The sequence below is a fragment of the Homalodisca vitripennis genome, chromosome 3 (assembly GCF_021130785.1).
Source record: "Homalodisca vitripennis isolate AUS2020 chromosome 3, UT_GWSS_2.1, whole genome shotgun sequence".
Classification (NCBI taxonomy): Eukaryota; Metazoa; Arthropoda; class Insecta; order Hemiptera; family Cicadellidae; genus Homalodisca; species Homalodisca vitripennis.
The window spans coordinates 196547651-196559073 of record NC_060209.1 but is presented as its reverse complement, the minus strand read 5'-3'; the positions used below and the strand labels follow the sequence as shown (position 1 = coordinate 196559073).

Genomic DNA, 11423 nt, shown 5'->3' with positions numbered 1-11423 from the left:
AATATCAATACGATAATAATAACAATAACCATAATAATACAAGAAATATAATAAAAAGCATTACTACGACTAACACGTTGAAACAGTCAAGTCACTCCGGTATCACTGGTAATGCATATTTATACACATCAAGTATACACTAGTGTTATGATTTAAGTTAACTTTCATAGCTTCATTTTTTTATTATTCTCATATAATTTAATTTTCATTCGCTTATTAATCTAAGAAAATTTACGTATTCGTAGATAAATGAAATTGTCATAAATTTAATCGCTCGTGCCTTATTAAACCTTAACTAAAAATGTATTTATTGACTATTTCTGGTAAATAAAAATACATCATAAGTAAGTTTTACTCTTCCAACTTTAGGTACTTGCTAGGATCTCGTGGGTATTAACATGGTTTCTCACTTTCGGTTCTTCACGTGAAGTTGGTGAGATATTTATTCTGATAATCTCATCGAAGATATACATTGAAATTCTGGAGTATTTAAAAAGTCGACATCTTCCGTGTTATGTTCCTTTTAGGTCTGAAACAGAACACGCCTTGGGTACGAAGTATTTTTTGTGCCGTTTGTATTCTTAAATAACTGAGCCTCTCTGTTACTGAATGGCCCTTGTGAACGACTTTGTAACAGGACACTGTGTGGCATGAAGAGAGAAACACAGAAGAACTTTAATAAGTGATAACTCTTAGTTACGTTATCCAAGACCTTAAAACACCGTTATCGGTGCTTTTTACTTAAAATATAATTAAAAAGAATGAACATAAAGTACACATGCATTACACGTACATGAATGCATGCTTTAGTATAATACATTATTATTGGTAAAGTGCGAACATAATAAGACAATTTTTACAAAGTTAGATATCCAGGTATAACGACATTAAATTAAAATGTAAATATTGTTCTAGGAATAGAAAAGATAGGCCATTATTTCCTAGGCTGAGCGTCGAGTAAGTCTATTACTCAGCGGGCTGGAAACATTTCTCAATGTTCTGTGTTTCTTTCTGCCCGATATCGTGTTAAAAACGAGCTATAAAGTTGGAATTTTGCATGCAGCTTCGAGGTATTTTTGTATACAGGGTGTACATAAAGTCCTGCACGGGTATAATATTTTCTGAACGATAACAGATAAATAAACAAGATTTGGTACATCAATAAAGATTTTACTTGGTTACATTTTATTAGTAGCCATAACCCCAGTAAAGGAAAACTGCAACCAAACGAATACTGCAGCTAACTACTACATTATGCTTGTCAGTTGTACAGAAGTGAATTATGACATTAGTTATCCTCAAGGGTTACAAATTTGGTCCTAATATATTGATAACGGGGAAAACCTGATAACAGTAACAATTAGAAATCTCTTTGGGTCGCAGTTAGGACTTTCCTATTAGCCAGTCTATTCATAGTAGGCTATTCTAGTTTTTTCTTGTTTTAGTAGTGCTGTCCATCCATTTTATCAGTGCGCTTTAGTACAAAAGAGTTTGTCGTATTGCTTGTAGTTCTTCAACTACACTATGTCGCTTGACGAACGTGAACGTATAGACGATCACACGAGGAAGCATGCCATTTATTTTAATGACTACTTTCACGAGAGGCAGCCAATTTCTAGAACAACTGTAGGGAGAACTGTTCAACACTTTATGAAAACAGGAAGTGTTTCCGATCGTCATAGGTCGCTGAGATTTCTAATTGTTACTGTTATCAGGTTTTTCCCCGTTATCAATATATTAGGACCAAATTTGTAACCCTTGAGGATAACTAATGTCATAATTCACTTCTGTACAACTGACAAGCATAATGTAGTAGTTAGCTGCAGTATTCGTTTGGTTGCAGTTTTCCTTTACTGGGGTTTATGGCTACTAATAAAATGTAACCAAGTAAAAATCTTTGAACAGCCGCCATTTTTTACTGGATCAATCTTTTTGAGTGCGGTTTGCGGCATTACACTCTGCTAGATAAGCCCTTTAAAATGATGTCCATATTGACCTATGCTCCTATTTAAGATTTCCTTCTGACTCCTTGTGGGACGTCCCCATGATATTACAGAAAACTGATAGTTCCTTCAAAAAGTAGATTTTTAGGTGTAGTATTGATGTACCAAATCTTGTTTTATTTATCTGTTATCGTTTAGAAAATATTATACCCGTGCAGGACTTTATGTACACCCTGTATATAGTTAACAGCCAGTTCAATAATGGTGCATGTCAATCTGTAGGATTTGTCTTTGGAAATTGTCTGCATGATATTTTGAAAACAAAATTTTCTATTCATTTGGTCTATTATGAAAATTTCTTTCAGCACAGACGAGATAGAGATTGATAATGGTACATGTCCGTACATGGAATTTGCTGAGCGTTAGCGAAGCCTGTTTTAAGGGATATTTTTGGAACGAAACTATCTATATGTTTTGCATTTTCCTTTTATCTATGACTAGTTCAAATAGTGTTCGAGGATGGCGCATATCTCTCAGATTTGGCCGAGCGTTAGTGAAGCTTAATTTTCCGCATGGAATGAAGTTAAATTTTGGCTGAAACTTCAACGAAATCACTAATGGTTTCGCATACGTTTGTGTTAAATCAGCCACTTAATAAAAGTAAACATTTTCATCTCGTTAGTATAATTATTTAAATATAATAATTAATTATGTGTTTCCATGGTTGCATAGTATAAATTTAACTTCTTTCTTTCTTTTGTTTATAAACGAGTAGTTGTAACCTCTTACTGCCTCTTGTTAAATTACTATAGTGAAAATGAGTCATATTTTGATTTTTCATTATAAATGAGGTTCTTCCGATTATTTTTTAAGTATTAAATCATTCGTGTCAAAATGGTATCTGTGTGCTCTCTCAAGGACTCTGGTAAGTACAGGATATATAAAAGTTTAATAGGAAAAAAATATGCGTAAGTGTTGTTCAAACCGGTACTTTGTGGTTTACCTAGTCTAAGTTCGTTTAGTTTTTGTAATCTACATGCTGCAATCTTGGTTTCAGAATTTTTTACATTATTTATTGTTTGGCGTAGTGGTTTATTATTGTTTAGTAACCAGCTTATTTGTGTAATTTATTATTTTAAAAACCAAATTTTTATAATTTTGTGTATTATGTACTAACTCTAAGTGAGGTTATTATAGTTTTCTCTGATCTCATACACTCTATAACTTATGAGGTAACTGGGACACAGGGATCGTTCGCATAAAATATAAACCTATTAGAACTCAGCTTCTATATCCTTCCGTTCCATTTCCGACTTAACTGTACTATCCTTACTAATATAAGTTCAATAGTGAGTAATTGTTACACTTTCACGAGTATGTAGCTGATTATCATGAAATTTTACTTGGAATTCTTAGGGTCCCTGGTGAACATTCCTATTCTTATTTCTAAAATCCCTGTGGGTTACACTCCACTTGCCTATACAGTAGGAAAAAGACCCATTTGGTGAAATAAATAAAAATAAAAATTGTGAAATATGAATTGTAAGAGCCTTAAATGAGATTGACCTCAGTGTAAGCATTGTTTATGACAGCACAACAATATGATAAATTAATTTAACTACTATTTCAAAATTTATTTAGATTCAATAGTGAAAAGCGCGCTATAGTAGTGTGGCTTTATAGTACCAGCACTTCTTATTTCAACCTTTTATGCAACCTGGTTGAGCGCAGAGTGAGAAAAATAATCAGATCGGAAATTTAAAAGTTTAGGAAAATTTAATCGTACAATTTTTTTTAACGTTGAGTATTAGATATAAAAGACAAAGTTAACATCTAGATTTTACTATATATTTAAAGACTGTTATCAAATCTATTTAGTTGTCTTTTGTAAGAGGTAGGATATGTAGGATTCTCTTATATTTGGCACAAAATACTATAAGACCGGAATAAATATCAATGCCTTTAAATATACACTTTTAGACAGATTCACATGTCCTTGATTCACTTGAAAATAGTGTTGCAATTATAATCGAACCAGAAGTGCTCATACACGCGCAAATCCTATGAAATTGCGTGTGAATCCGCGGGTTGTTTATTAACATATTCAAACACCGACTCAAAATATAGTCCGTCAGATTTATTACCTATCTCATCCTCCTCACTCCTGGTAGACTTGAGTCATGGCGCTCTAATAATCAATCCACTGTAACTGTCAGTTAATATTTCTAAGTAGTCACGTATTTTATTAATTGTTCTTTTTTATCTACGTGTCCAATTATTGTGACAAGGACCAGGATACTACATGCTGCCGTCAACCGTGGGTTCCAACAGTGACATTAGTCGCACAGGGAGTCCCGCCTATAGCTTCGGTAGTCGGCCTACAACAGGACGGCCCCGCCAGGCCCCGGGCCCTCAGGCCTACGATACCAGTTACCTAACACGTAAAGGCCGCAGCACCGTGCCAGCCTGTGTGCTCGCCGGCAGACTTGTCCATGGAGGGTGGTACCCATCAGCGAGTAAGTAAATTTGAACTGTAACTACACCCTGGCCATTAGTTCTTCGATATCAGTCACTTGATAAGGTACGGCCACAGCACCGTCCCAGCCTGCTTGCTCGCCGGCAGACTTCTCCACCCTTCAGCGAGTAAGTAAAGTTGAACTGTAACTACACCCGGGACATTAGGTCTTCGACATCATGCATTTGATACGTAATGGGCGCAGCACCGTGTCCGTCTGCGTGCTCGCCGGTAGACTTCTCCGCCCTTCAGCGAGTAAGTACAGTTGAACTGTAACTACACCCGGGACATTAGGTCTTCGACATTACTCATTTGATACGTAATGGGGGCAGCACCGTGTCCGCCTGCGTGCTCGCCGGTAGACTTCTCCGCCCTTCAGCGAGTAAGGACAGTTGATCTGTAACTACACCCGGGACATTAGGTCTTCGACATTACTCATTTGATACGTAATGGGGGCAGCACTGTGTCCGCCTGCATGCTCGCCGGTAGACCTCTCCGCCCTTCAGCGAGTAAGTACAGTTGAACTGTAACTACACCCGGGACATTAGGTCTTCGACATCATGCATTTGATACGTAATGGGCGCAGCACCGTGTCCGTCTGCGTGCTCGCCGGTAGACTTCTCCGCCCTTCAGCGAGTAAGGACAGTTGATCTGTAACTACACCCGGGACATTAGGTCTTCGACATTACTCATTTGATACGTAATGGGGGCAGCACCGTGTCCGTCTGCGTGCTCGCCGGTAGACTTCTCCACCCTTCAGCGAGTAAGTATAGTTGAACTGTAACTACACCCGGGACATTAGGTCTTTCATCAGTCATTTGATACGTAATGGGGGCAGCACCGTGTCGTCTGCGTGCAGACTTCTCCGCCCTTCAGCGAGTAAGGACAGTTTGATCTGTAACTACACCCGGGACATTAGGTCTTCGTACGTAATGCAGCACTGTGTCCGCCTGCATGCTCGGTAGACCTCTCTGCCCTTAAGCGAGTAAGTATAGTTGAACTGTAACTACACCCGGGACATTAGGTCTTTCATCAGTCACTTTACATGTTACGGCCCGCAGTTAATGTAAATACATAATAACCAGTGTTTATCTTTTTACAACGCACCCGAATAATTTTATCATAACAATTATAGGGATATTAAATAATATATTCTAACATGCTATCACAGGCATCTGTAAGTCTTAATGAAAACAAATCATATTCCTAAACCTGCTCTTGAGTTTAACTTTTTAAATTTTTTTTAAGTTCCACGATGTTTATCCTCTCAGACAATTATTGTTACCTTAAAAATAATAAAATGTTTCCTTAACATTACGAAAATTGACCAGCCAACTCGGAGTCGATTGATTTATGAAAATACGGAAAATTCGAATATATGAATTCTCTGACTCAAATCAAATTCTCTTTTTCGCTATTGAAAGTAAACTAATTCATTTTATTTCTACTGCATTTCACTTTTTATCATTAATTTATATGATTCGTTAATTTCGTTAATCGCTTTTTCGGTTGTATCTCCAGATTAGAATATTTTGTCATATCTGGACAATAAAGGCAAACCTTAGATCAGGTACACATTTTCTTTAAATTGCTGTAAACCCGACATCTCGGGACATAGGTTTTACAAAGTTATATCTGCACAGAACTTTATTTGACACAAGTAATTTATAATTCTATATGTAGTAATTCTATAATTCAAGTAATTCTATATTACAAAATGTATAAATATTATATAATACATAAATATAGAGAATTAGTAATTATCTAAAATACAAATAATGTTAAAATGTTAAAGTAATGTTCAATTTATATATTACTGTTATGAAATAATTTATACTAATAGTCATTAGAGGTTAAATGGTCTGATATCAGCACTTCTCAACAAAGTTTGGCATATTTGTAACACTCCATCTGTTACAGGAAGAGGTTAAGCACTTTTTGAATTGCGATTGTTTGCAACGGAATGAGTGGTAAAACACCGTCACTTTTACTAAAGCCTCTTCCACAGTAAAATTCGTTTCACTGGACGGCCTCTTGCGATTTTCTGCAAAATTAAAAGTAGTCCTTTTACCAAACGAAGTTAAGGGTCTGCTTCGTACCTTAGCAATGCAATGGAAAATTCAATAACCTCGTATCACATTTCCAATGTTGAAATAGTTCGACCTTGCTGTGAAGATCTATCTTCACTCACCAAATGTTGACAAAACCTGGTAGAGTGTGGTACGCTTTACAGTAAGTGAGTGAATATCAATCAGTGACCAACATAAATGCTTTATCATACCTAAATTCTTAAAGGGTCCTGCGTGAATCAGATTTAATGCCTGAAGAAGTCTTTTACCAAATCATTAAACTGTAATAGCATTATTGTTGTTGTCAGAGAACGAGTCTCCAGGACCGGGAGCTTATAATCCCGAAGTGTATGGATCCATGCAGTGGAAGTGCTCGTCTCAGCAACACTGTCAGCGGTACTCTGCCCCTAGGATGTTAGCGTGAGTACGACAGCCAAGTCAATAGAGTACATGTACTTTATAGTCCCGAAGTGTATGGATCCATGAAGTGGAAGTGCTCATCTCAGCAACACTGTAAGCGGTACTCTGCCCCTAGGATGTTAGCGTGAGTATGACAGCCAAGTCAATAGAGTACATGTACTTTATAGTCCTCAATTGTATGGAGCCATGCAGTGGAAGTGCTCATCTCAGCAACACTGTCAGCGGTACTCTGCCCCTAGGATGTTAGCGTGAGTACGACAGCCAAGTCAATAGAGTACATGTACTTTATAGTCCCGAAGTGTATGGATCCATGCAGTGGAAGTGCTCGTCTCAGCAACACTGTCAGCGCTACTCTGCCCCTAGGATGTTAGCGTGAGTATGACAGCCAAGTCAATAGAGTACATGTACTTTATAGTCCCGAAGTTGTATGGATCCATGCAGTGGAAGTGCTCGTCTCAGCAACACTGCCAGCGCTACTCTGCCCCTAGGATGTTAGCGTGAGTATGACAGCCAAGTCAATAGAGTACATGTACTTTATAGTCCCGAAGTGTATGGATCCATGCAGTGGAAGTGCTCGTCTCAGCAACACTGTCAGCGCTACTCTGCCCCTAGGATGTTAGCGTGAGTACGACAGCCAAGTCAATAGAGTACATGTACTTTATAGTCCTGAATTGTATGGAGCCATGCAGTGGAAGTGCTCATCTCAGCAACACTGTAAGCGGTACTCTGCCCCGAGGAAGTTAGCGTGAGTACGACAGCCAAGTCAATAGAGTACATGTACTTTATAGTCCTGAATTGTATGGAGCCATGCAGTGGAAGTGCTCATCTCAGCAACACTGTCAGCGGTACTCTGCTCTGAGGAAGTTAGCGTGAGTACGATAGCCAAGTCAATAGAGTACATGTACTTTATAGTCCTGAGGTGTATTGATCTATACACTGGAAGTGTTTGACTCAGCTTCAATGTCAGCGGTACTCTGCTCTGAGGAAGTTAGCGTGAGTACGATAGCCAAGTCAATAGAGTACATGTACTTTATAGTCCTGAGGTGTATTGATCTATACACTGGAAGTGTTTGACTCAGCTTCAATGTCAGCGGTACTCTGCCCCGAGGAAGTTAGCGTGAGTACGATAGCCAAGTCAATAGAGTACTTTATAGTCCTGAGGTGTATGGATCCATACAGTGGAAGTGTTTGACTCAGCATCAATGTCTGCGGTACTCTGCCCCGAGGAAGTTAACGTGAGTACGATAGCCAAGTCAATAAAGTAATTTATAGTCCTGAGGTGTATGGATCCATACAGTGGAAGTGTTTGACTCAACATCAATGTCAGCGGTACTCTGCCCCGAGGAGTTAACGTGAGTACGATAGCCAAGTCAATAAAGTAATTTATAGTCCTGAGGTGTATGGATCCATACAGTGGAATTGTTTGACTCAACATCAATGTCAGCGGTACTCTCCCCCGAGGAAGTATAAATCCCACTGTTAGTGGTTCTCATGTCATATAACTAACATAATTTAGGGTATGGCTGTGTTAAAAGTTTTGTGAAATAAGCCATGCATAATTGTAAAGTAATTTCTCTTATCTAATGGCTTAATTGATGGTAGTGGATTATAAGGATTTTGTAGCATACTCGCAGTTGCCCGTGCCTTTGCACGCAATTTCCCGTTGAAAACAGTACACTATATTCACTTATTCTTTTTCTATCACATTATAAACATTGCTGAGATAATTAATTGATAGTTGTTCCTTCGTGAGCCTCTTGGGCGGATTATGAAGGTATGTACCATATTCCTGCCTCTATCTTTCGTGGTTTTTGCTAGGTGTTGATAAGTTATTCAGAACAATTAATAAAATGTATCAAAGAAACCCAATTTCGATCATAAAGTGTCTTCTTTCGGCTCTTTCATTTACCTTCGATGTTACCAAATTCGATTACCTTATGTGCAAACATTCACGGATTTGTGCAATGAGGTTGTTTTCATAATAGCGTTTAATAGTATTTTCATTGCATTAGATAGTTTATTGATGATTGGTGCAATCTGAATTTAAAATTAGGCAATGACGTCTTCAATCAACCTGCACTACACTACTGATCAAGCACTTTACAATAAAAATTTTCTAAATTTTATATGTAAACAAATGTTTCTGCCTCTTTGATGAACTTCAGCTGAAAGTATCAACAGCTGTTAAGTATCAGTTCGCTTTGTATTACGTGTCGTAGGACAGTCTGTCGGATCCAATATAAAACACTCCAACATGAACAAAAATTTATAATTAAAAAATTAATTAAATAAACTATTGGACCAAATTGTGAATCTAAACCATTCTCGAATTCCACTGAAAACACACAAAATATTTCATCGAAATAGGTCCAATAGTTTCTGAGTCTATAAAGGACAAACATTCATTTATATATATATATATATATATATATATATATATATATATATATATATATATATATATATATATATATATATATAGATTTGCAAGACGCTCAATAAAAAAATTTAACTTTTAAATTTTAAGTTTCAGTTGCATAGTTTGTTGTATCTGAGAAGTTTCAAACAGCATATAATTCTAGATATATTTCAGTAAACATTCGGGTACTATTAACCAATCCATGTAGAGACAACTTTCAGTACCTTAATATTATGCCGTAGTCAAGAAGGTATCTTTAAGTATATCTTTACCGTATATATACGTTTATGCTAACATTTTGGAAGTATTAAATTTTGATTCAATTTTTAAATATTAAATTTATAAATAAATATGACATCGGCCGCGTAAGCCTAAGGATTATTAATGAAACTATTCTCAATTTTACAGTCGTTATTCGACTGATGGCAATGAATTATTGTTGTTTCATTCATAATATCACTCTCGGTGGTTCCAGGAAGATGTCGTGCACGCCGGGCCCTGGTGCCTACGACACCCCTGAGCTAGACGCCTACAAGACCAGGCAACCTCGAGTCAAGATGCCTCCGTCGCTTCACACTCTGAGGGATTAGAACTTAACCACACAATAATCTTAACACTTTTTATTCAAACAATAAATTTTTTTTACGCTGCAAATGTCCTCCACATTCTTTAGGTCTATTTAAATATATACTATAATTATTTAACCTCTTAAAACCAAAACCTTTAAATCACAACAACAAAAAAATGAATATTTTACAAGATTTATTCTTCAAATAGTGTTATATCAACCCATATTGTTTCCACATTGTTGGACATTTTTGGGAGTGTTTTAATACTTAAATAGCGTTTTTAATGAAAGTAAGTGTTTCTAAAAAACAATCCTTTTATTTTCTTAGAATTATTTGCTGCGGTTCACTAAATGTGTACATAAGAAGAATAGCAAATCCCGTTTATGTAAAGAACTTTAAAAAATTAGTAATTTTTTGTTTCTGTTGAACTCAACTTTTGTTTTACTTCATTTTAGTGACATATATCACTACACTCCGGCTTTTTAGCTCTTGTCTTTCTGGGTTAAAAATGTTTTGTCACCTGTTAAGTGAATTTCTTATAAGATTTATTTCTACCATCTTCGGTTGTCATTCGTAGTGCTTTCAAATGTTGAGACCAGAGTGACACATTTGTTGTGAAAAAATCTTACGAGCTTAACCTTTTATGTGTCTCGTTTCTTCAATATAACCTATTACTTTCTCTTTGAAATCCCAAACTAAGTTTCTGGTATCAGCAACATCAAGTTATGCAAGTTTAATAATTATGTTTTAGAATTTCTCACCTCGCCTTCTGACTCTAGATCTGGCAACCCATTGTTGGTACACTTCCACCCAGTTTGTCTAATATAACGATTCATAAACTAATATTATACTACTAAATTATAAAATACAAGTTGTGTACTTTATTGATTTATATGCAAACAAAATATACATCTAATAGGACGGTAGGATACATGTGAACAGTTGAACAATAAACATTACTAATTGATAATATACATGTGATTGAACATGAAGACAAATACATCTGAACGTAAGAACGAAACCAGCACGTTTACTTTAGAGCATGTGTGTCTGAATATGTACAGTAAGTTGATTTAACAATTAGCAGTTAAGACCAGGGCGACGTTCTAGAGAATCAACCCAGTTGTAGGATGAACTGCCCATAAAGGGCAAGGTGGGCCGATCCATAGAGCAGGTTGAAGCTGGCCCCGCTGTTCTCTGGACTCGGCTAGAGGAAGCCTATCAACTAAGAGCAAGTGGGGCAGGGTGGACTTCTAGTGCCACAGAGGCATTCCTGGTTTTTAGCTTTACTTATCTGGCTTAGGATATTCATTCTCTACCTCTGGCACCGCATTGCTTCTAGACATCCTCTCAGTTTGTTTAATATAATCTTTAATATTAAAGTATATGCTAGTTAAAATATCCCAGTTCAGTAGTATATACTAGTTTAGTTATAAATTTAAAGTATATCACACTGAAAATGAAGTATTTTATTTATAAATAAACAAA

At 36.6% G+C, this 11423-nt stretch overlaps 1 protein-coding gene across 1 annotated transcript; it reads left to right on the top strand.

Annotated features, from left to right (window-relative positions):
* Positions 1-2692: 2692 nt before the first annotated feature.
* LOC124358781 (outer dense fiber protein 3-like protein 2) lies at positions 2693-10020 on the top strand. Its single transcript, XM_046811078.1, has 4 exons — positions 2693-2868; positions 4232-4459; positions 6836-6947; positions 9842-10020. Exons 1-4 carry the CDS (start codon positions 2838-2840, stop codon positions 9954-9956), a joined length of 486 nt encoding a protein of 161 aa, XP_046667034.1. The 5' UTR covers positions 2693-2837; the 3' UTR covers positions 9957-10020.
* Positions 10021-11423: the final 1403 nt, after the last annotated feature.

Bases quoted from the DNA above. Each gene is read 5' to 3' on its own strand.
- LOC124358781 (XM_046811078.1), top strand. From the start codon at position 2,838: ATGGTATCTGTGTGCTCTCTCAAGGACTCTG. The intron at 4,460-6,835 runs GTAAGTAAATTT...TGTTGTTGTCAG, and splicing joins AGGGTGGTACCCATCAGCGA to AGAACGAGTCTCCAGGACCG. The intron at 6,948-9,841 runs GTGAGTACGACA...CGGTGGTTCCAG, and splicing joins TCTGCCCCTAGGATGTTAGC to GAAGATGTCGTGCACGCCGG.